At 41.9% G+C, this 26,674-nt stretch overlaps 1 protein-coding gene across 16 annotated transcripts in view; it reads right to left on the reverse strand.

Annotated features, from left to right (window-relative positions):
- FAM13C (family with sequence similarity 13 member C) overlaps window positions 1-26,674 on the reverse strand; it is a 118,972-nt gene that overhangs the window by 59,040 nt on the left and 33,258 nt on the right. For 13 of the 16 annotated variants that reach the window (XM_070262818.1, XM_023643526.2, XM_070262843.1 and 10 more), the window contains 2 exons: window positions 17,974-18,092; window positions 1,445-1,508 (listed from right to left, as the gene is read on the reverse strand). In XM_070262818.1, the coding sequence (XP_070118919.1) occupies window positions 1,445-1,508; window positions 17,974-18,092 (183 nt within the window). Of the gene's footprint in view, window positions 1-1,444; window positions 1,509-17,973; window positions 18,093-24,889; window positions 25,154-26,674 lie in introns of those variants that run through there. The other 3 variants (XM_070262834.1, XM_070262775.1, XM_023643494.2) reach the window with 1 other exon arrangement.

The raw sequence follows: 26,674 nt of genomic DNA on the forward strand, positions 1-26,674 counted from the left end.
CATTTAAAATAGGGTGCTGCTTGCTTTTTTGGATGCACGCCTCCCACCCTTGCACCCATGAATCCCAAAGCGGTCAGCTGGCACATTTCATGAAATTGGCAAATATAATACAGCAAAGGAATACAGAAAAGTAGATTTTCAAGTAGAGCTTTTTGCAACAGTGATTTGAGAATGCTCGAGTAATCTCAGGCTTCGCATAGGTTTCCAGCTCACAAATCAGTGTCTCCCGAATACTGGAAACCTATCACAAGTTGACTCTTACAATCACCTCATTTTTCTAGTCACTTATGTCAAAGCAAATCAGTGCTTCTTTACAACTCGCATTTCGCTTGCTCACAGTGGGGCAAATAGCTGCGTTCATTGATTCAGTCTCTTGCCTCTTTTCTCTTAAATTCTTTTCACTCTTCTTACCATGTGTGAGATTGTGGAATTTGAAGCCTGTCTCCATGCAGAAAAAAATAACAAGCAGTGTTTTGTGTTGTTATCATTAGGACATTTTCCACAACTTTAGTTATTTATTTAACTTGGTTTAATCAGGCAGCTGGTTTACTTTTGATTATTCATTTCTGCCAAGTTCTACAGTAAAAAAGAAAAAGAAAATCACCTAAATTCAGTTAATTACCTTTTTTTTTTTTTTTTGAGGGAAAGGAGAGATGCATCTTCAAACAGCAAATAATTTGCCTGAAGCTGATCATTTCTCTTCCTGGCATCTGAACATCAAGTCTTTTCATTCTTTTTGCTATGATCCTAATCAGATATACCAACCACTGCTCCGTAATTATACAATGAGGGCAAGAGAAACTAGACAGAATACTCCAAACCAATGTCTTAAGCCAAGGCATTCATAATAACAGGGATCCTAATTATATTATATTGATTTCCAACAGGAGAATTAAATTATATATTTCAAAGAAAATCTAGAACAAGCTTATTAACATTGTGATGTCCAGTTTGGTGGGAAACCATTTGGATTGGAAAAGATAGCTTTCACGTCTCAAAGCATACTAAGACGACCATAATGCAAACACCAAATTATATCATGCTCTGTGGATAATAGTAAACATGATTATATCTGAGACTGCAAAAGCCGTTAGAAAAAGAGAGAGAGAGAGAAGATAAAATAAAATTAAGAGAAAATTTTACAAATGTAACTGTCCCAGCCATGGTTATACAGTCTGAAGCCAAGTTGAAAAGGGTGTAATGAAATGACTGCTGGACTTGGTCTGGGTCCGAGATGCAGTAAGCAGTCTCACGAATAACATTTTACACGTATTTGCTCCAGAGCAAGGAAAAACATTACCCAAAGAACTACTAGCAAAGCAAGATCACTTAAGAGCAAAAATGCTTAAAGTTTTAATCAGAAAGAATTTCTAGTATTAGGAAAAATAATAAATTTCATGATTGGCTAATTCACGTTTATACAGCTAGCAACGATCGTACCTACCTCATTGAGGTCCTGCCGAGTTTCAAAAGCATCCTTTGGACAAACGGCAGTCCTCTGGTCTATTCTATAAAATACAAAGAAAAATTATTTCCATTTCAAAGAAACCTTTCAACAAAGTACATTGAAGGGCTACAGACCTGCTGTGCCCGTCTTAAAAATTCTCAGTGGCATCCCACCACCCATGGAAGAAAATCCAGACTCCTTATAATGGTCTACAACACATTACAGTGTTCAAACTCTGCCAGCTTTCCTGGCCCCACCTCCTATCACTCTCACCATGGCCCCCTGTACTCCAGCCTCTCTGGCCTTGTCCCTGTTTCTTGAACACATAGTACTGGTTCCCTGTTCAAACCTTCACATGCGCTGTTCCAGACTGCTCTTCCCTCAGATCTTCATTCAGCTGTCTCTTCTCAGCATGTGAGCATCAGCTCAGCTCCTACGTCACCTCCCAAGAAGGTGTGCCTGATCTCCCTAACTAGAAGTAGGCTTCCCTTCACTATCTCATTGTTCTAGATTTTCTCCTTAGTGCTCATCACTATCTGAAATTATACTGCTTATTTCCATTTCCACATTAAGATGTAAGCTCTAAGAAATCAGTGATTATGTCCATTTTCTACACTGCTGAATCTTCAATACCTAGAAAAATTCAATATTTTTTCATTCACTCAAACAAAAATTTGTTTTGAATGAATGAATGTGATCTGATACAATTGTTCACTGGAGACATTTGTTCACTGAAGACAGTTTTTGGAAATTTCATCCCATCCCTTAACTAACACAATAAATGTAACAGCAATTTCTGGGTAACGTGGCAAAGCTGGGTTTTGCCACTACATAGTTTCCAATAGAAAAAAAAAGGATTAGAAACAACGCAAATCTACTCTGAATCAATTTTCTTTAGTTTAAAAACAAAAAACCAAAACTCCACTGCTGGCAGATGCTCAGCTCTAAATCGTGATTTGTCAAATGCTATGCTCCAATAGCATCTATTACATAACATTCAAGTTTTTCTGCAGCAGTTTGCATGCTATTATATAATAAACCTATTAAATTATAGTTATTATCCTTATAAAAAAGGTCTGCTATCTTAATGAATAGAAGATTTAGTCAGTGTTAAGTCATTTATAAAAAGATTTGGGGACATAATCATTTACAGTTATTATTCTGCCTCAATTTGAGTCCTAAAGAAAACATATATGTCCTCTGAATGGTCAACAAGATTACTGATTTCTAAAAGCCATAATGCACATTTAGAAATGCCACAAGCCTACCTTCTTCAAAATATTCTTAGAAACGCAAAATTTTTTCAGTCCACGGCGTTGCTAACTGTGCAAACAATTGACTTCTAATGAAAAAAGTAAGGAGATGGTAAAACAAAATTGTGTTGGTCATACTGACGTCCATCACATCTGCACAAACAAGCACACCCCACCTGGGTGTGGGAGAAGACTAAAAGTCCCAACCATGCGATCAAGGGGCATCACTCAAGTGAGAGAAGAAAGTGAGGAAAAGACCACTGGCACACCCAATCCCGTGCGCATCAATTCCCTGAGCCACAAACAGAGTGATCGCAGGGCTTCAGAAAATACAAAGCGGCTCTTTCCCGCAAAATGGGAGGAAGAGGGGGAAACCCTCTCGGGGATAGGGACTAATCCATCTTACCCAAGAACATCTTGAATGGCTCATAATTTCTTTGTAACCTACAGTGGTTTTCAAATTGTGTTTCCATAGAGTTATGGTAGCACCAGAAAAATGGAAGCGTGGTGTTCTTTAATGGAAAGAATATTTACCAGTTTATAGTTCTCAACCACAAATTTCTCTAGGGCTTTGGTGCCAGCAGAGGGTAAAGCACACACACAAGTAGCCAGCACTAATGGAAGAAAGCAGAAATAGGCTTTGTTAAAAAAATATAGTCTATATTATTGAGATGCAGAGAACAGCCTACATATAACATACTCACACGATCTTCCAGGAAAACTACTCATAATCTCCAGAAAGACCTCCAGATAAAGTCTGAGAAGAGTGGTCTAAGCATCAAGGGTGCTTTAATCGAATAGCTATCTGGATGTCCCCTATGTGCCTGGGACAGCGTTGGGGAGATAATAACACATAAGCAGCATATAGGCCTTTAGGAGGCTTACAATCTAGTGGAATCATAAGCAGAGGATACAACTAACACCCAGCCCTGAGGCGATTTCAGTAAGTCAAAGTTCAGAGCAGAGCAAAGGAGCTGATATTGGAATGGCGGGGAAGAACTGGAGAGAGAGAGAGACAATTTTCAAGGATAACAACAATCAAGAGGTCTTGGGTGTGGATTCAAAGTATGGAATGAAAGAGAGAGTAATCAAAATTATTGCAAAGTTTTGAGGCTGTGTGACAAGAAAGATGACAGATGGTTTTTCTAATGGAGACAGAAAAATAGATGATTTTGGTGGGGAGAGGGGGAAACAGGCACAAAGAGAGGCAATTCATGAGTTTAGATTTAGATATTTGAAGCTTGAAGAGAGGCTGAAAGAGGAAAGTGAAAATGCCCGAGCAGGGCTCACCTTAGAACTGGGCACCGTACAGTGTGTTCAGCACAGCGAGGGTGGTGATGACGGGGGGACACACAGCGATCCCAGGAGCTGCCTCGGTTTTTTTCCCCACTGTGTGGCCAGAGCCTAGCAGAAGGCCTGGCACACGGCACACTCTCAGTATGTCTTTCAGATGGATGGATAAATGAAAAAACAGAAGGAACCAATCCAAGAATGACTTCTTGAGCTACCTCTTACTAGGTGTGTACCCATGGGCAAGATATTAACCTCTTTCAGCCTCAGTTTCCTCCTCTGGAAAGTAACTGGCCAGTTAGGGGACAGAGGAAAGACAAGCCATGAAGAAAATACAGATGCATCACTAGGAGGTAAGAAGCTAACCAGAATAGCACTCTAAATACCAAAGAGAAAGAAGTTACAAGAAAGAAGGGCATCAAAAAGAAACTAACACTTCACCAGCCTTGACTACTGCAGGCTGGGAATGCGAGGCAGTATACTTACAGCAGTTCATTTAATCTTCAGGGTAACCATATGAGATTAGCACTGTTGTATCATTTGACCTAACAGGAGACAGGGCAGTTAAATAACTTTATCTATTCATTAAACAAATTTTTATTAAGCACCAACTGTGTGGCAGGCACTGTTGTGAGTGTTGGGAATAAAGCAGTGAATAAAATGAAGTTCCTGGGGCCGGCGCCGTGGCCGAGTGGTTAAGTTTGCATGCTCCACTTCAGCTGCCCAGGGTTTCACGGGTTCAAATCCTGGGCGCGGACATGGCACTGCTCATCAGGCCACGCTGAGGCAGAGTCCCATATGCCACAACTAGAAGGACCCACAACTAAAATGTACAACTATGTACTGGGGGCATTTGGGGAGAAAAAGCAGAAAAAAAAAGAAGATTGACAACAGTTGTTAGCTCAGGTGCCAACCTTTAAAAAAAAAAAAATGAAGTCCCTGCCCTCATGGAACTTACATTCTTGTGGAAGAAAAGAGAATCTAAAGAAATAAACCAGCATCTACAGTGTGCCAGACGCTAAGCATTATGGAGAAAAAGAAACCAAGACAAGGAGAACAGGAGGAGTGCCCAAGCTCACACCGCTAGAAAACCTCAAAGTCATCTGGAGATAACGAGAATGACAGGGAGAAATAAAAGGCTACTGATTGATTGAAAAAGATAAAGGTCACAGCAGAAGAAAAAACAGAAATGGAAGCTAGCTTCTCATTAGAGAAGTTTAGCAATGAAGAGAGGAAAACCAGACAGTAGTTAGGTGTCTCCAACTCCCTTCTCCTTAAGACCCTTAAAGATACTGCTTGAACCCTTTACCATCCTGCCTGGAAGCAGGGCTAAACACAAAAACTGGGTCACACTGAAACACTCCCTCCACTTCCCTCACCTCCCTTCACCCAAACAATAGGAAAGTGGTCAACTCATCTCTATCACACGTGTGCTCCTGCAGAGGGCAACGATGAGTAGGCCAGTCAGAGCACTCTGCCAGCTTCAATACGACCCTGCCCTCTAGCCCAGGCGCAGGCAACGGGAAACGCAGCCTGGACTCCTCAGAGCCTAGTTATGGCTCTCAGCACTGACGAGAGTGTGACGCCTCCAAACAATACCACCACTATGCACCCCAGCCACCACCCACCACTCCCCCCTCCATCACCACCCACCATCACCACGCACCACCACCACTACCACCCCCCATCACCACCACCACCATGATATAATTCAAAATAAAAGCAGTTCTCAACAGAGAAACACAAAACTTAACTGCGTGCTGACATTAAAAGGACTTCTTCCTGCATTCTGTGACTGCAAAACTGTGGATAGCCCATTGAAGTGCAACTTTTCTAAAAATGTTTGGCGTTCCCACATGCTGGAACCCCAAAGCATGTGCTGAGCCAGACTGTAGGGTCATCCTGCAGTGGCCTTCCCTTGGGACATGTACTGGAATTCAAAACAGCAAAACGAACAAAGCATTAAGATATTTTTCTTGGCCTAAGGATAGTGTCAAACCACAGCTGTGATAATTTGTGAAGAAGCAGTATTTTCATGTAGGATTTTGTATTTATACCAACATTTCAACTATCTCTAATTAAATTAGCAGATGAAGGTGTTTCCTATCTCAATGGAAAGCTTCCCCATCTATCCAATTGTTCATGGAAGACATCTGAGAGTTATCCGATGCTTTCTCCTTCCTCAAGTCCAGTAGCAGATTCATTACCAAGTCCTTCAAGCTTTTATCCCAATTAACTTTTGCATCTGTCCTCTCCTCCACCTCCACCACTCCGAGCTTAGGCCAAGCACCATCATCTGTCTTCTGGACTACCTCCCTGGGCTCCCTACTCCCCCTCCACCCTCCCCAAACCATTTTCCACATAACCATCTTGTCACTACCCTTCTGCACACTGCACTTAAAATAAAGACCAAATTTCTTAAAGTATCCTATGACATCCTAAAGGATTTAGCACCTGTCCACCTCTTCAACCTCAATTCATGTTCTTCTCCGTCTATGTGTCTCCGCTACACTGCACTGGCATTCTCTCAGTTCCTTGGATGCACCATGCTCCTTTCCACCTGAGGCCTCCGTGTGTGCTGTTCCTGTGCTCATAATGCTCTTCCCTGTCCACTTTCTCTCTTAATTAAATGCATTCATCCTTTAGACACCAGATAGCACGCAATCAAGTCTCCCTTTTGTATGTTCTGACTGTATTCTGATCTTCTACATCTGCTGTGTAGCATGACTCAGTCTCTAATTGTGTGTTTGTATAATTAGTTGATTGGCTCTTTCTCATGATGATATGCTCTATGGCGCAGGGGCCATGAGTCTTGCTTAACATTTTATCTCTAGAGTTAATCCTGGCATTTAGCACAGAGTAGGTACTCACGTGTTTGTTAATGAAGTATTCCTCCCAGGGTTATGGCCAGCTGCCAATTCTGGTATGTTCCTGAGAGTATACAATGGTTACAACAAAGTCACACTGTCTCCTCCACCTGGGGCCTGCTGGCGGGACTGGCAGGATGGGATGACTTCCCTAAGGAAGACTAGCCTTGGCTTTCTAATGACATTAGAAAACCTGGGCAGAAAGAGTAAAAGGAGAGCATCCAACACACTTTCGGAGCACTTCACGTAGAATCAGAACCTTAAAGTTGAACAGTGCCTACCATGGAGTGCTCTTAAGAGTTCAAGACATTCCACTGCATTAAACTGAGCCTCTGCACTAGAACGCAGCACGGATACAGCAATGCATACCCGGAAGACTGCCGGCTGGCTGGATGACGGTTGTTTCCTGAAACTCTTCTGAAAACAAAAGGTATATCCCAAGAGGACAACCGTCTGAGCAAAACATTCTTTATGTACAAACAATAGCTCTATATGCAGACACAGACAAGTTGCCAATGAATGCCAGTAATATTATTAGCAACAATAGCAACCCTCAATACCAGTGAATATAAAGTTCCTTTCTCTAGGGAGTCTAAGCTATATTAAAGACATTCTCTTATTGTTTTTTTTTTTAAACCAAACTTCTGTGCTAAAGGATTGAGGCCAAATATTGGGCAGCCAACTTCAAAGGTAAAGAAATTGAGGCACAGAGTTTAGAATGATTCCCGAGGGGACCAGTGACAGAAAACAGAACTAGAAGTCCATGGATATTCATGAACCGACTTACCAACCCATGTATGTACTTCTCCAGGTCAGTGAACTCCCACAGAGGGGAGAAGAATCTCATGGCTAGAGGCAGAATATTGATCCCTAATAACACGCCCTCCCAGTAGCTGGGCCCCAAGCCACCCCCTTTATACTTCTCTGAATATTAGAATCAACCAGTATTATTAAAAGCAGAGATTTCTGGACCCCACGCTTACTGAATGAGAATTTCCAGAGGCGTGGACGGGTAACATGTATTTACTAAGCACTCCAAGGGATTCCTAACTGAGAAACATACTAAAGGTTCAGGGGCAACAACCTGGGAAGAGGCTAGTGGTTAAAGGACGCAGGTGAGGGACTTCTATGAGGACAGGAGGGATCTGTGTCTCTGGCCTGGCCTCCTAGGGGACACATTCCAGAAGGGGGAAGGGCTGTGTCCCTGGGAACACTATGAGAAACTGCTAACACAAGGTGGCCGAGCCGCACTGGAATAGATACCGCTCCTCATCATGGTGGGCTGGAACAGAGCCCAGAAATAGCCCAAACCATGCCAGTGCCCAGAGAATGGGCGAGCAGTGAGTCAGGCTCACGAGGGGTGACAGGACTGGGAGAGGGAAGGAGGTAGAGTCACGGGTACGGTTCAAAACACCTCATGAACCAGAGAGGAAGAGTTCAGGAAGGGGTTCTGAGGACAGGAGATCCAGTGGGAGCAGAGGTCCTAATAATATATTGTTAATAATAATAATGCAGCACCTGGTTTGCCGAGCAGGCCACAAAGCACTTTGCTGGCATCGTCTCACTTACTCCATTCACGTAGTAACGAATTATCAGACACCTGTTCCCTGTGCCAGGCAGTGCTCAGCCCAGGAGGCTCAGCAGTCGCAGGAGATGCTTCAGCTCCGTGGGCAGTTCTGCTCACTTGCGTTATTCCCCCTCAAGCACCTGCCACGTCTCTTCACTTTTCTGCCTCAAGGTTTTGTGGGGCAGAGCTCGCTCAGTCAGCCTGGAAGCGTGGCAGTGTGACCTTCCCTGGGAGCAACCCTCCGCCAGCGGAGAGAGGAATGTGTGGAAAAACACTGCAGCCCCTCAACTTTCCGAGGGGTACATCTGAGGACTTTCAGTGAGGTGCCTCGGAGAGGCCCCAGGGGACTGAGCTCCAGTCGCCAAGAGTGGAAACCTCAGTTAACACCTGCTGTCAGCTCCTCTTCCCAGGGTCACCTCCCTGTACCCATGGCCTCTTGGGAGGCTCTGCTTTCTGGAGGGACCTAATGTAAGAAAGTGAGCAATGTGACAAAGTAGACACCATCCCTGTCTTTCTGAAGCTAACAGTTAGAGACAGAAAACAATAATAATGACACAAATGAAGACTTAGTTCAGGGACAGACCCAGTGAAGGGCACCCCATAGATCACAAGCGACCATGGGGGAGGGTGGCTAATTTGAAGGACAGGTGAATATTTGATGAATATTCAATACTTATTGCACTGGGCACTGTGATGTTACATCTGTTACTTGGCCTTCCAACACTCTAACATTTAAATTACGAATCAGGATAACTCTAGGAACAAAAGACTTAAAAAAGGCATAGAGGACTTGAGTAGGCATTAGTATTAAACAAGCCTAAATCCTACCTGTTCCTTGTTAAAGGTTTCTTTCTCTCCCAAAAGGAAAAAGTCACAAGTCTCTAATCTTCACCTGTCCTCTTCCTTCAACCTTCATGGCCACTCTCACCTCCCACATGGAGGATGCATTAGCCTCCAACATGTCTCCCTGCTTCTCCACAACACATAGTCCCTAGAGTGGTCTTTAAAAGATGTAAATCTGAGCATGTCATTCCTCTGTTCATAACTGCCAATGGCTTCCCTCTGGACTCAAAATCTCAAATCCACATGCTGGCTACCAGGCCCTGTGCAGTCTGGCCACTGTGAACCTTTCTCATGTCACCCAATACATTCTCTCTGTAGTTCGCTAGACTCCTGCCTTAGGGACTTTTGTCTCTGCCTTGAGTAAGCCAGCACCTCTGCACCTGATCCTGGAGTACATATGCTAGGATTCTCATTATCATTCCACTTTAACACAAACACCAAATGCCATACATGCCTTCAACACAAACCTGTCCATACCTGGTCTTGGCACAAAAGGAACAGAACGTGAACCAGTCTCCGTCTGAGTGGCAAGGGTGAGCTAATGACTGAGAGGCAAGTCAGAGGAGCCCTGGTGCCCCCATGCTTTTGTCTTACTCAAGTTTGACACCAAACCCTTCTTTGTAGTTACCTTAACGCTGATTCTCAATTCTCTTCTTCCATCAGTTCTAAGTTCTTCCCATGCCCCCAAGTCACTCCAACACAGTACTGATTTTGTCTGCCCAGCACTTTTCATTTCCACTTCTGACAACCACCTCCCTTTCCCTAAAGGAACTAGCCCTCCACATGCACATCCCAAGGGCTCTATGGTGTGTGTTTGGATTTATTCAATAGGCTGGGTGTGGCCAAAATTGTTTTCATGTGTTGGTGTTAAATTCAAGGCGTTGTATAGGAAGCCTGTGAAATCTGGGCTTCCTCCTGCTTCCACCCCTTCTCAACCTTTCTCCTCTTGGACCCATCCCCATTTGAATGGGCCTGGGATTTCCTTTGTCCCTGATGTCTGCAGGGTCACAGGGGGTCTCTAGGTAAGAACACTGTGCTACCGGACCCCTGAGAGGCCTGCACTGCTCAAAGGCTATGAGAAGAGATTTTCTTCTCCTTTCATCCACAGAGTAAAACATTCAAAGAAGAAGTGTCTCAGACAAAAATTCTGGTTTTAAGCATCATCTGACCCTATAAAAATCACCTTTAATATTGCTTTCTGATCTCAACTGATCCAAACCATAAAAGCCACAGGTATCATTGAAAATGCCTTTTAAGTTTTCTCTAGTTAACAAAGATAAAAAATAAATCCATTCTCTCCTAATACTCTTCTAATATTCCTGTCTACCTCAAACTGAGATATGACAGTTCAAAAGAACACAGAATATAAAATTATTTAATATGATTTCAGACATTTTAACAAATTTATTATGGTTCAAAAAACCTATTTTTTTTCATCTATACATAATTTCTCCAATTACAAACTTAACAGGCTCTCAATGGGGGAAAATTTGGAAAGCAAGAACAAAATATTTTTTAAATCACCCACAATCATCCCATCTGAAAGTAATCACTAATAAAGTATTGATTCATGTCTTTCCAGTATATGATTCTGTACATAATTCTATACTAAGCAAAAACAGGATCACATTGTAATACCGTTATGTAATTGCATTTTCCCCAGTTATAAATAGATCATGAACATGTGCCCATGTTAATAAAGACTCTCGTAAAACATAGTTTTAAATATCCATCATGCTGATTGGCTTTTCTCGTGGGGGTGGTGATATACCCCCTAGGGAGCACTTAGGAAATTTGGGGGGAAGTTATTTGTGATTGGCACAGAGGCTGGTGAAGCCTACTGGCATTCTGTGGGCTAGAGCCAAAGGTGCCAGAGTCCCTGAGACGTGTGGGACAGCCCCATACCACCAAGAATTGTTGCATACTTTGCATGACTTCCAAATGCCCCCTGGGAATGTTAGAGCCAGAGGCAATGTGCCTTCAGCACTATCTGAACCAGAAAACTCTGACAGCTAGTGGATGAAACAGAAATATCTAGAATACACAAGTATGGAGGAGGAGATTGGATTGAATTGTCTCAAACCATTCTATGATTCCATCACACACAGAGATCCAGCCACACGACTTCCTATCTAATTCTCTCAGAGTTATTATCCATTGTATTCCCATCTTCTTCCATGATCAAATAACTGAAAAATTTATATTCTGTTTCATTTCAGTTTACCATTTTAAATCCTATACCTAGACAGATTTTACACTTAAGCACAAACCAAGGAAACTCTAATGGAAATACATAAAAATATTTTTAAATGAGTCTTATTACAGCATTATCTACAAATATAAATCCTAGAAATAACCAAAATACCCAATAACTTGGAATTAGTTAAATAAATGATGATATGTACATAGAATGGAATATTTCACAGCCATTAATATTTTAGAATATTTCATAATATGGAAAAATATAACATTAAGTGAGACAAACAAGTTATACAGAAGTGTGTCTCTAGTATTTCATATATATATAAATTCATATATATATGAATATACAAAAAAAATCCAAAACATGTTCTTATCTAGCATTGATTAAGGATAAAAGAAAAAACAAAGGGGGTGGGTGAGAGCTGGGTGTGTCACTATATATGATGTGTGTGTATGTGTGTGTGTGGTATTTAACATAAGTCTTGAAAAGGAATAACCTGTTGATAAACACTATGACAGAAGTAATGGAGTAGCCATTGCTTCACTGGGAAGATGAGGAATGGCCCATTCCTGTGGCTCAGAAACGCTGACCACTCAATCAGCTGGTCAAAGTCCTAAATTAGATTTAAGTTTATACACACTCTTTCCCCTATAACCATTATTGAAATTTCTCTCTTAAATCTATTCCAAGTTAGGTCAAAAAACTTTTAAAGTTGTTGAGAAGCTAAGGACAAAGTTTTTTATTCAATCTCCTAGAAATATTATTTGTAACACAGGGCTAAATGACACCAAAGGTTGTAAAACATGTTTCTTACAGAAAATTGTATGTTAGAGTATTTGTTATAGAAAATCAAATTTGTTCCTCTTAGCCATAAATGAACTTACGAGTCTTGTGATAATTAACCCACTTCTCTGTTACTCAGCTTATGTATAAAGATTGTATAATCAGAGTGCATTCTCGTCTAGCTTTATATGGGGTCTACTTAAAACAAATAGTGCTTCTAACAGATTCAGGAAGCTCTTTCATATGTAATTCTTTTTTTTTATTAATGCGTTAATTATTTTTTAAAGATTTTATTTTTCCTTCATCTCCCCAAGGCCCCCCAGTACATAGTTGTATATTTCTTAGTTGCTAGTCCTTCTAGTTGTGGCACGTGGGTCACCACCTCAGCATGGCTGGATGAGCAGTGCTAGGTCTGCACCCAGGATCCGAACCAGCAAAACTATGGGCCACGGAGCAGAGGGCGCAAACTTAACCACTCGGCCATGGGGCCGGCCCCCACAATTCTTTTCTATGCCCACTTTAAAATGGTAACAACAACATAAAAACGTACACTACAGTGGTAACAATGGTTATATCTGGGTGGTAAGATTACAAGAAATTTTCATTTCCTTGGAATTTTCTGTATTTTCCTAAATAACCATGTTTCACTTGTTTTATTTTTTTTTTAAATGGACATCTGTTTCCTTTTATCTTTATGCCTAATCATTGTCCAGTGAAAGTGCTAACAATCTGTCAAGTGACCAAGGGCAGATTCATTTTTTTGAAAAAAAAAAAGAGAGTTTCATTCCCAGAATAATCAAGTGTGGGCTTTTTTTAAATCAGCTCTTTAAGGATTTGGTGTTGGATATTTTTGTGCTCTATAGCAGGGAGGGGGAATTATTTTTATCTGTGACTGCAAGAGCTGGTATTATTAAGCTAAAGTCTTTCCATAGCTAATCCTTTAAACATCTAGAGTGTTGAGCATTTTCAGTGTTAGAGGCAGAAGGGGTCTTAGAAATCATGTGACCTAAAGCCTGGTTAGACGAGGGGACTCACGGATTTGAGTGAAGTGACCAAGGTCACCTCATAGATACGAGATAAGTCCCTGCATTTCTTAATTGGAATGTTCTTTCCATTCCACCAGATGGTTTCTGCACCCATGGGGGTGGAGACAGGATGGGGGAAGGAAGGAGAGCCCTCACTATATGGCTCCTTTCCTATGCAGTATACCTAAAAGTAAGCTATTTTAGAACATACTCATTACCCAACAATAATATCAGGGAGTCTCAAAACATTGTCAAGACAAGCTTTTTTTTTTTTTTTTTCAATCTCTACTTCATCCCCTGCCCCCTCACACACACACACACACACACAAACACACAAACCCTAAGAACGCACTAATGAGAAAGAATAACACGCAACATGCAGAACTCTTGCTCTGGTACAGTCCAAGACAGCAAATCTTCTTCTGCATTATTGAAAATCTCTGGGTGCTCATTCTCTTACGCATTCTTTCTCTTTTTAGCAGAACTCATTAAGACTCTGCTTACTTCCATGAAAAACATTTAAATAAGAAACAGTTTGTCTATCTCAAAACAAAAGATGAAAGGATTTATTCCCCATGGAAAAGTCGCTGCCAACAAAACTTCCTCTTTCCACAGAGCAACAAAGCTTCTGCTTTCATCTGGAACGTCACAAAAAGAGTCAAAGCCATCAAAGACCATTATCCTTACTCATACCCCAATCTTCCACTCGCTCTAACTGGGGACTTTCAGATGAGGAGGCTAATGAACTCCAATTTGCAAATGTAATCACCAACTTAATTAGTAGCCACACAGTGCTATAGAATAGCTCCTGTTTATACAGACAAGGTCTTTAATGACATTAAAGGTTTAATGCTATCATAAATTTTAGTACAATATTTTAAACACAAGTGAGTTAATCATTCTCACAAGTTAATTTACTTAACTGGATAAGAAATCCTGACTTTACTAGTATTCTCTTACATCCATAAATTCCCCTTTGTCATATCTGAAGGTTTACAGGATTGGCACTGACTTTAGCTATAAAAATCAATCAAACTGATGCATATTTTTCAAGTGACTGCTCTAAACAGATTGATGGTACACTTGTCTTGGTTCTATTTCAAGGGGAGTGAGGGCTTAAGCAAATCGGAGCCTCACTGGGTGTCAAACTAGAAAATGAGAGGGTTGTATCAAATGATTACTAAGCCTTCATTCCTGCTCTAACAGCAGTTCTATAATGTTACATGTTTTGAAAAGCTCTAGGTACTGAGGAGCACACCAGGGTAGAGTAATATGCAGCCCCTCCACTTAGACGCACTCAAAATCTAAGTTAAAACGTAAACACGTCATCTGGGAAAAGGAGGCACTGAGACGTTTTGAGCCATCACCTTATTAGGGCTTAGCTGAAGGCCTCTAGAGTCCCAGGATGAGCAGTTGCTGGGAAGAAAAGGATTGAAGTAGGCACTATAAATCAAATGCCTATAGGAGCCAGGCAAAGAACGTAAATAAATGAGATTTGGATGGGAAATGTGAAAAACTGGAAAGCTGCTCCTCAGCTCCAGCTAATTGTTGCCTTGTAGAATGTAGGCCTTGCATTATCCCATCTTCAGATTTTTCTAAAGAATGCCAAAAATCTGTTAAACTTTCCAATTATTAAATATTGAATCAAAATATTTTAAAATATTCCAAAAACCAAATATATCTGTACACTAGATACACCTGCAGGACACCAAACTTGAGATCTCTGATGTGGGGCACTGTATTGCCAAGGAATATAACATACGGATGAGGGGGGCATGGCAAACAGGAAGGATGCAACAGAGGGGCTAAATTGAAATCTTGGCTCTACTGAGTGAATTCAGAAGAGCAAGCAAACTTGGAGGTAAGAAGAGGTTTGGATGGCGGTTCTAGTATACATACCCTGGAACTTGGGCGAAAACATTCATAGGCCTCCCTGAGGCTCATCCACAGACACAGATAAAGGCTCCTTGTGCCAGAAAGAGCTGAAGATACAATGTGCTCTGAGAGCTGAAGTTATGATGCTATTTCTCCCTGGCATGCATGAAAAGATCAATACCCAACCCCATGGCATAATCAGTTCCAAAATCTCACTTCTACAAGGATAGATTCATTCTCTGAAGATTATTCCTTCAAGTCTCACTTAAATGACATGTGACCCCCTGATGGCTCCTCACTGCAGGAAGATCTTTCTTCCCTTTCTCAAAGTGTTCATTATGCTAATAACATTCTCCCTCCATCCCCTAGAAGGTGGCATTTTACACCTGCTAAGATTTAGCCTGGCTTCTTCCATCACTTTGACCCAGACGTAGGTCTGGCGTGTCCTGTTACAGTATCAAGTCTCTATCAAGATCCCATTGGGCACAATATGCCTGAACCCGGCGATATGCTGGCTTCAAACGGAAGAGGGATGTTATCAGGAATGTGAACTACCTGACTCAAAGTTGTTTTTAGCCTCAGATCTCATTTCACTGGTTCATCAAATTTCACAATCCCTGTAATATTTTGAGATGAGTTTTTTTTAAGTTCCATTAGAATGTCCCTGGGTGACGCCACCACAGTTGTGACAAATAACTCTGTAGTTTAAAGGTTACCAGCCCAATCTAAATACTAAATTTAATTACCAGACATAACTGGCCTAACAACACTCCTGATCTGCAACTTAACACCGAATCCTGTGATTGCCAACACTGATGCATGAAGTATTCTGAGATGCTACTCGCTCAGAAAGCTAGACCCTGTAAAAGTAAAGCATGGAAGCCAGCAGGAAAATAGAAGAAAAGAACAGCAAGATATTTGGGGTCCTGTGGAGGTTTGCTGAGGTATAGAGGAAGAGAGACCTGTTTTTACAAAAAGTGGCCAATCTCTTGGGAAAGGACAAGCCTGACAATGAAGCAGGCTGTCCAGGGACCCGAATCTGGCTCCTTTTTGACAGGCAGAGGAGGTCTAGGAACCTCCTAAAATTTCACACAAGCTTTGGTGTGTATGTGCATCTCTCTTTGTCTGAAGAAAGGCGCCGTGGATCTCTGAGAAACTTAATAAAACTGTAACTCCCCACTCCCAAACCTAAGAGTTGCTGCCCTATACGTCTCCTCATGAGGATGAGTCTCTAATTCAATACTCTTAGCTCCTTCTTAGTCATATGTGAATGATTCCCACCACAGAATCCTTCTAAATTTCTGACTTAACCTCTGATAACAGTAATATTACCATTTACCTTCCCTACAGTAGACGGGATATAAAGTGGTTTTAAGTTTCCCGAACATTAAACATCTTTGGGAAGGTTAACTGCTAATACCATTTTTCCCCATCAGCCTCTGTGGAATATCCACCTCAAAGGGCGACCCTGCATTCCATACACAGATATGATTCAGTTTGTTTTCATTTTGTTTGGCCTTTTTTACTGTTTTGAAATATGCATGGGAATATAGTCAGTCTTATTCTAGGTGAGAGAGGCAGTTACCAGTCTGGTAGGGGGAGACAAGGCCATTGCTTAAATTGGTTCTAGTCAGCCTAAAACAGTTTTATTACAATAAGGCCTCAAATAGGAGGGAGAATGTCCTGATCAGCAAAGAAATGACAAGGCTGAGTCTTACCTGACCTGAGGTCGAGTAAGAATAAACAGACAAGACATGCGAACTTGTCAGCAAGGTAACAAAAGCGCCCATGAATCCAGTTGGATAGGGGATCATCTTACTTTTAGGGTCGCCTCCAACCCTTTGGGGCTCTATGATTCTAAATTTAATATTTTGGATATTTTAAAGCACAATTGCATAGCAAAGCCACTCTTCTCTGTAGTTGTTGATTCATTTAGACTGTGCCACCTTGAAAAAATTGCTAAAGGTCATGCTCAGAAGCACAGCACTCTTTCCACTAAGTGAGGGCTATGATTACACTGTACACAAGATCCTATAAAGACAGCTGACACAACTAGCGGCTGAATTCTTTCTTCTGTTTATTTCCAGAAGAGACTTTCCACAGACAGCTGCAATGCCAGGCTCCCATCAGAATGCCATGCCAACCTTGCTGCAGACAGCTTTCCACCCACGTCCTTGCCCTGGACCCAGGGCTGTCTCCAGCAGGTCTAGCAGACCAAAGAGGCCAGCCCCAGGCTACTTCAGGGCTTAAGGACAACACTTGGATCAGCACAGAAGCCACACTTGCTATGGCATAATCAGACATTTGTAGGTTCAAATTCTGGCTCAAAATTTGTGTAACATCAGGCAAGTGCTGCAATGTCTCTGAGCCTCAGGCTCCTCCTCCATCAAATGGGGATACGAGTGCCCACTTTATGAGGAAGTGGGGAAGGCTAAATGGGATAATATGTGAAAAGCAAGTGGCTTGATTTTTATACTGTCCTCACTAATTATCATTATTACAAAGGAAAGCCTAATCATCTCTGGTATGGAATGAAAGAAAACAAAATTAAATCAGCATTTCTCTCCAAGGGCAGGACTGTCTCCACTCCTCTCTGAGCCTTAAGGCTGATTATCTTCAAACTGAAGACAGAGAAAGTAGGTTATTTACATTTCTCTTAAACTCAGACTCAATGATACTCCTTCTAGGCCCCTTTAAGCAGCTTCTCCAACTATAAGGAGTGCCAACAAAAGTTAGAAAGCCTTGACTCTTGTGTCGGGGTGGCAAGCACAGGGAAACGAACCCCAGACACAGTGCAATTTCCAGCACCAAAGGGCTCACCTTGGTTGAAGTCTCACTGTTTCTTGGCACCTGAAAGTGTGGTTCTGTGGACTCTCGTGAGCTGGCGTTCCTGCTCTCCCCCGACACTCCGACTGGCTGGGCACCGCATGTTCTGTCTCCTGCAAGAAGAAACAGCAAAAGTAGATGAGCTATCAGCAGCCATCAGTTCCACAGTGTCCTTCAGCTAGGGGGTGGGTCTCAGAGCAGCAGAGCAGCAACATGTAACACACTCTACCGACTGTAGTAAGGGAAGGGGGCCAATGAGTCACCTGAAATTTAAAAAGCCTCTATTGGCCAGTTGCTGCAGAATAACAGAATAAAGAAAAATAAATAAAACCAATGTTCTAAAGATATGATAGCCATGCCTTAAAAGTTTTACAGACATTAAAAATGATGTTATAGGAAGGTATTTAATGGACAGATCTGAAAATAGAATTTCTAGAACAATGTTTATAGTATAGGCTCATTTTTGCAAAAACAAACATATGTACCAGTGTTCACACACACATGCATGGATTGGGGTAATGTGAACCAAAATCTTAACAATGACTAACTCTGAGATGTCATTTCCTTTTTTTTCTTTTTTGGGACTCATCTATATTTTTTACAATAAACATACATTATTCTTGTAATAAGAAAGAAATTTAAGTTAATCTGAAAACTAAGGAACAAACCATTTTTATAAATTCCAAATCCCAAGCATGCTTGATCTCTCTCTCCTTCTCCCTCTCTCCCTCTCCCCCTCTTTCTCTCTCTCTCTCTCATACACACACACACACACACACGCACGATTGCTATTAACTACATAGCATCCAAAGAAGTCACCACATTGGTCATACCATGATGAAATCTACTCATTAATTTAGAGAAACCTCAGAATGCTAAACTCTCTAGAGAACAGCATAAACACACCCAAACTAAAACAAATCTGGATTGAATACATGGACACACACACACCAAAAATGAAAGATTTATATGTGCTCAGCTGTTCAACCACTGCAGCCTTTGAGCCGTGCCAAACCTCTAACTGACAAATCTTCCTTTGGATAAAATAGCTCCTCTTTACCTGATAAATGAAATACTAAAACCAAAATCAATGAGAAATTCAGTAAAGCCATATGGCTACAGTCACACAGTCAAAATATTCAAGTGAAGCAGTGAGTTTGGGTCGAACTGTGCAGGTATATGGTGGCGGCCATACAGACCCAGCTCTTCTATCAGGGGTGTGCGCTGAAGCCAGCACAAGTGTCAACACGTCAGGTGCCTCAGAAGTCATTTCTCCAAAATAACACAATAATTTGGTGGGGGTTTTGCCAAGTAGTCATCACAAGCTTCTAAAACAAAATCATATGAATGCCTTCCTATCAGAGGGCTAAATAGGGAAGGGGAGCAGAGCTGAGGAAAAGGAATGAAGGAGGCCTACCCAGATCCTGTCTTTAATTCCATTTTTCAAAGCCTCTGGCTTCAGGCAAGAAGACCCTCCACAAGAAAGGGTTCCATTACTATACAATAGTTTCCAAGACTTAGTAGCTGCTGTGAAAAATTCTCCAGCTACTCAAATACTGGCCAAGTTTCCCCAAACAATGGTTTTCAAGTGAGACAGCTCTGCTTGCTACTTGCTAGGTGTGTGTAACACAGGGATAATACTCCAAGCTCACGAGGTTGTTGAACAAGATGTCATTAGAATCTTTTCTAGTGCCTGCCAACTGGAGGCATACAGTGGACGGGAGATATTGATGATGTAAATTATATTTCTTTTATTAAAATTCCCTTGAAGCTCAATATTCTGAAACCAGTGTTATGGAAATCCTTGGAAACTTAACCCAAATGAATGTAGCAAAAGAAAATCTATTTTGTGGTACAATGTTCGTTTTAGGTTTCTACACAAATAATAATATTGTTTCAAACATAATTTAGAAGCCTCAATGTGTAGGCCTAAAGAAATGACCTTTCTAATCTCTAAAAAGTTTAAACTAGAAATTTCCATTTTATGAAAACTTTACCCTTTTAGGAAAGAGTAGGATTTAAAAAAAAAAAAAATCAAAGACAGTATTTTAACTAATCCTTTGAACTGACAAGGGGTTGAGAAGGTTTAGAGGCCACACACTACTGGACTCCCATGGATCTTACAATTTATCTTAGGGATGAATAAGAGGGCCTCTGGAGAAAGTGCTGCCTTAACCTGCTCAAGTCAGAGATATGAAAGCATTGCCAGAAGAGAACTTTTCTCTGGCATAGGTGGATAAGGAGCATTTGGAAACAGGTGATAATCAAGTCCCTGATTCAAATGGAGAAGAAAGTGGCAATGTCAACTAGGCTTCTTCTGCCCACTAAGAATTTAAAACTTGAAGATGATATGAAGATGGGGAAGCATAAGTAAGGAGTTTGGTATAAATCATCCTATGAACTAATAGACCAAACATTTTTTCTCTCCCCAAAGCCCCAGTACATAGTTGTCTATCCTAGCTGTAGGTCATTCCAGTTCTTCTATGTGGGATGCCACCACAGCATGGCTTGATGAGCTGTGTGTAGGTCCACGCTCAGGATACAAACTGGCAAACCCTGAGTCACCAAAGGGGAGCATGCGAACTTAACCACACGGCCATTGGGCTGGCCCCCCAATAGAGCAGACTTTGATGCAAAATACAGGCAAAACTAATCACAGATGCTGCCCTTTTCAATGACAAAATGTTAGATCATGCTCCCAAGTGCCGATGCTCCAAAACCCACTCAGATCAGAACCCAAGTCCAGCCTCTCTCAGAAAATACTGAATGGGTTCTTCCTTCCAAAGCTCCTATGAGTTTGGAAAATCTTTTGTTCATAAGGAAGAGACTAAAGATTTTCAGTTTAGTCCTCTCCACTCCATTATTTCTCATGGAATGGCCCCTTGTGAACCAATAGCCCCAGCAAAGCCCACATGGGAATCAATGAGCCTTCAAATGATTCTAACTTGGAGGCTACACATCTTCCAGCTGAGGCCCCAGACATTGTGGAGCAGAAAGACCATCCTATGGTGCCCTAAGTGAATTCCTCACCCACAGAATAAATGATAATTGTCATTTTAAGTTTTGGGTTTATTTGTTACATAGCTATAGATAATTAAAACACCACTACCCTCCACCCATTCCAATATATCAATTATAAAAAACCACCATCAGTTGGATTAAACAACGGCTTTTTAGGAAAACAAATAATGCCATATTAAGTGCATCCATCAATTTTAAGATGCACTCAGATATGAGAAAGGTGAAAATGTGAAAAGATGTGTGTGTTAGCATCAAGGAACTGCAGAGCACGCCCAGGAGAGCATGGTACTGTGAGGGACACAAGAAGTTTTGTCGGGAGGACACACCAGAAAAAGCAACTTCGAGAGTCTAGTGTAGAAGACTCAAAAACCTCACAGGAAATAGGGAAGTAAACCCCAATCCTTACTTGCCCCAGTTTTTAAAAATAATTCCATGCTTTCCCTTAAAAGAGGAAGGCAGAAGGAAAGGGAATACGATTCTTACTGAATTAATAGAACAGTAGCTTTCAAAGGTATTGTGCTGCCAGTTGTCATTTGGTCATAAGGATATAAAGGAAAAAATACAAAATGAAAACAACAATAATCATATTTATCTGCCTCTATAACAGAGATTTAGTCAGACACAGGAGAGACCAGGACTCACCCCCTTGGTGAGCTCTCACTCTATTTCAATTGGACTCTACCAACTGGCCAGTGACAAGGTTAACTAGGACGGCCAAAGTAAGTCCTTATAGTAGATAATGTACTGGTGGATGATTGAGAGTTAACATATTCTCCTCATCCACCCCTCCCACTCCCAAAGGTGACAACATCTGGACAAGAAGTAAAGAACATACTTGATTACCTTTGCCTATTTAAGCTTCGTCAAATCTTTGTGCGGAATCTGCTGTAACACGCAGCTCAAAAATTCCAGAACATTAAAGAAGGGTGTTTATTTTGAAATCATTGAGATACATTTTTACTTAAAAAGAAATCACCTGCTACATACCATGGATGTTGATAGTTAAGGAGGTTATATAAAGGTGAATACAACATCCTTGCCCCCAAAGAACTTTCAAATCTCCTATTTGACAAAGACTAAAGTGTAAGAGGGCAGACCCTAATTTGCTAACATCTGTGTTAATGTTTATCAAATGGGCAGGTCCAAGCTGACCAAGGAGAACAAGGGAAGGACAAGCCAAGACCCTCTCCCCTAGGCTTGTCTTCCTGCCACCCGGCCAGGCATAGCCTGGATGGGCACCTGTAAGATGAGTCATCCTACACCTTTTCCTGCTCCCAGCCATCTCGCTCTACCCTTCCACCTCACCTCCCATACGTCCCAAGTCCAGCCTCAGTGGATCGATTTGCTGGTTCTCTGCAATATGCAAAAACAATCAAATTGACAAAGCTCTGAGATATTTCATAAGAAAGCTGTCCATAAACAAACATTACTTAGGTTATTTTCTGATCCATGAGCAGAGGCTAGAATAGTATACGTGATGACAAGGGAGAAGGCATTATGTTGAGAGGCTCAAAACCCCAGCTGAATTAAGGAAAAATTAGCTGCCCCTAAGCAGAAATGGTGAAATAGGATATTTTGTCCTTGTTGGGATTTTAGTGAGTTCAGCTGACTCTGCAGAACTTGAGAGAATCTAGTTTTGATCCAATGGCACAGCCACTACTTCAGGCCCTTCCAACTTCCCCAATTTGTACAAATCCATGACCCAGAAGAAAGAAAAGAATTTTCCATCCTAATCTCAGTTCTTGCAGATCTGCTCTAATTTGCCAAATGAGAATATTACCCTTGGGCCTCAAAGACATACACGTCCTCTAGCTCTTCCCTTCCGAGTTGTGGTCAATCAAAACATTAACTTTTTTTCATCTTCTCACACTTGCGGTTTTATCTGTGTCCATTCTATTCTAAAACTGATAAAATTTTATTTTCTTCAACTGCCGGCTTAAATTTTAAATTGAATGGTTTTAAAACTAATCGGTCCATTGCTAGTAATAATGCTTTGCATTTATGAGAGCATGTTCTTCCCAAGAGCTCTAATTATTATCTGATTAAGACATCTGATATCTCCATAGTTCAGAAAAGCATATACATTTAGCTATTAGAACGAACAAGGGAGTGTTATAAATCTACCCTACCCTATGTCACCCTACAGTTCCTTTTACCTTAAACCTGCACACGTCTGAGGTGACTTAAAATCCTTTTGAATAATTGGGAATTTTAAAGACCTTTACTCTTAATTAAAAGAACGATTGGATTATCAAATTCATTTCATAATTGGGGGAAAGGAGGCCCTAGAAGAGCTGATTTAAATTTCCTTTAAAAAATAGGGGCCAGCCAGGTGGCACAGCGGTTCAGTTCGCACATTCTGCTTCTCAGTGGCCCAAGGTTTGTCGGTTCAGATCCCAAGTGCAGACACGGCACCGCTTGGCAAAAGCCATGCTCTGGTAGGCATCCCACGTATAAAGCAGAGGAAGATGGGCATGGATGTTAGCTCAGGGCCAGTCTTCCTCAGCAAAAAGAGGAGGATTGGCAGTAGTTAGCTCAGGGCTAATCTTCCTCAAAAAAAAAAAGTATCTGATTATTATTTAAAATGTTCTGGCACTTTAACAAACAGAGAACCAAGCCGGGGTGGCCCAGCCAAGTGGTTAAGTTCCTGTGCTCACTTTGGTGGCCCAAGGTTTCACCAGTTGGAATCCTGGGCGAGGACATGGCACCGCTCATCAGACCATGCTGATGTGGCGTCCCACATAACACAACCAGAAGGACCTCCAGCTAGAATGTACAACCATGTACTGGGGGGCTTTGAGGAGAAGAAGAAAAACAAAAAACAAAAGATTGGCAACAGTTGTTAGTTCAGGTACCAATCTTTAAAGAAACAAAGAAAAGAAAAGAAACAGGGAACCGAGAGAACTGTTTCTTCAGACATATTTTCTAAATAATTTCTGCCTAACTTCATCACTATTTCAACAAAGAAATAAAATAAATCATGGAGAAGACAGGTATAGGTTCAAAATCCACACATATCCACAAAGTAGGATCTCCTCTGATCCTACTTCATTATCTGTAACAGAGATATCAACCCATTTACTGCTTACAGTTGAGAATTTCTACTAGAAAATAGACAAATTATGTTGTCTATCTTATCCACTTTCCAAATCAAATAACATTACCTGAGTGCCTGATCTGTACCAGGCACTAAGCTAGGCACTTTTAACCGATATTTCCGCATTTAAAACTGGGAGGTGGATTTACTCTGCCAGTTGCGCCTAGTGTCGAGCCAACCCATCCCATGACCAACAAGTCTCAGTGTTAGGTGGCTGCGCCCTCACAGCTTTTAAGTGCTCCCCCTGCCCACCAATTTGGCCGCTTTGGCTTCTGAGATTCCCATTAGCAACAGATTATTCCCTTCTGGAGAAGATTTTATTGTGGCAGATGCCCTGATGGCTTTTAATAGTCTGACTTGTGCCTACTTAGATTTTGATGTGCTGTTGGTCAAAGAAGTCCAAATTTCTTGTCTTATTTCTCCAAGTCCCCCAGTGGTTTATGCTGGGGACTTATCTCGAGGCTTTGTGGGTCCCCTAATGGCTGCCATCTTGCTTTCTTCAGAGGGAGGGTGTCCCCATTATTTTCTTTGGAAATAATCCTCCCTAATTCAACCAGATTTACTGTTTCTGGCTGCCTGTGCACAGTTCCAGAGACCTGTCTCACTGTGAAAATATGTAGTCTGCCACACCCCAATTTTCCACCCAGAAGGATTAGGACAAACAAAGTTGAAGAGCTCAGAATGCAAAATAAGCCAAACTCGATGGAGAGCAGCTTACTGGAGGTGGAGAGCAGGCAAAGAGGCAGCGGGCAAAGAGGCAGCGAACCAACAGGGCTCTGAGGGTCCATTCACCTGCATCCAGGAGCCGTCCCAGGAATCTTCAGCAGCTGTCCTCGGGTCCCATCCCCTCGTCAAAATTGTCAAAAGACAAAAAACTAAGGCAACTTGGTAATGGGTTTGATGCCCTTTATTCAAGAGAAAACAGTCCATGGGTTGGAGGAGTCCAGTGCCTACCATGCAGCAGAGCGCTCTTCCACAGGGATTTTGGGTAAGAGTGGGTTTTATAGAGCTGCTGGAGGCAGCAACGCAGAAACAGGCCATGACTGGCTAGGAGATCAGGATTTCCTTATAAGGCTGCCAGTCCTGTTTTCTAGGGTAAGGTAAACTAGCTAGAGCTGAATTGGAGGACTGTGATTGGTATATGTTTCCTTGACAGGTGTTTCCTGTAAGTGCCCACTGACTTAAATTTAGATTTGAGACATGGGCGGGGCCACTGGGGAGGCCTCCATTTTGTAGGTCCCGAGATAGAAATTAACTTTATCACAATAGAGCTGAGAAGTATCCCATGCAAATCAGCGTGAACACAGGCACATTTAACAAAATGTAACAGCTGGGGTGGGTGATATTCCAATGTAAAATCAACAGAGCATACAATAGAGCATAAAAGAGAGTCACAAGGCATTTGGGTTCTCAGTGGCATTTACTTTTTTCTCCCCTGCAGCAGGTAGATAAAGGACACAGACCGAAGGGAGAGATTCACAAAGAAAAGAAAGTCTTCCTTTAATGAGCCTGCACAGACTGGGGCTCACAGGCGGCAGAGAGGGGTAGGATTAACCAGCTGTGCGAGAGGCAAGATTAGCCTCCTTGGGTGTTGTGACTACCCAAAATCTATGTACCTCCCTCCAGGAATCCTCACATTTCTGCTCCCGCCCCACTGAGGAGTTAGGCCTTGTACAGGCCTCCAACTCTCCCATTCACTCCAATTGCAACACATCATTGAGTCTACAGAAGGCCCCAAACAGGAGGAAGCTTGAAGGAAAGCAGAAGGCAAACAGATTCTGGTCATGATCACTTTGCTTTACTCCCTAAAGCATGAGTATCTCAAACTACCATGCCCAGGCCCTGAAAAGAGCTTACTTACCCTGACCTTTGAACCAGCCTGATCCCTCAAGGTGTGTGAAGCATCTGGCTTGATCATTATGACTCCTGGGATTCAGGAAAAGGTCATCCCTTCAGCTTTATGGCCTTCCTGGGTTTCTGACTACATTCATTCATCATTCAAATATGCAGTTCCTATTAGGGGCTACATTCTGTGCTCTTCCTAGTTCCCGCCCTCAAGGAGCTCAGTCTAGCAGTGGCAGTGGTGGTGGTGACACAAACCACACACAGAGGCAATTACAATATAGTATGATCAACGCTACAGTAGAATAAAGGTAAGTGTGAGACGCCCTGGGAACATAGAGCAATGACACCAAACCTAGCTCATGAGAGAAGCATCACTGAAGTGGCCTAAAGGATGAAGCAGAGAGATGGAGAGACAGAATGTATCAGGGCAAACATGTGTAAGCGAGAGCATGGCGTGTTCAGGGAACTCAGGGGGGTTGACTCTGTTTGGGGTTAGAGTCAAACACAGGTGGGGACAGTGAGCAACGAGGCAGGCAAGGCCCAGGTAGAAGCCAGATCATTTGAACCCCCTAAGTCTTGAAGAGTCTGGGCTTCATTCTGACAGCAATGGCATCACTGAATATTATAAGTAAGACATTTAGATTTGCACTCGAGGAAGATCATCTGCAGCCTGTGAGGCAAATGGATTAGAAGGTGAGGCAGCAGAGTGAAGGAGGGAGGACAGTTAGACAA

This window comes from Equus caballus, chromosome 1 (assembly GCF_041296265.1).
Source record: "Equus caballus isolate H_3958 breed thoroughbred chromosome 1, TB-T2T, whole genome shotgun sequence".
NCBI lineage: Eukaryota > Metazoa > Chordata > Mammalia > Perissodactyla > Equidae > Equus > Equus caballus.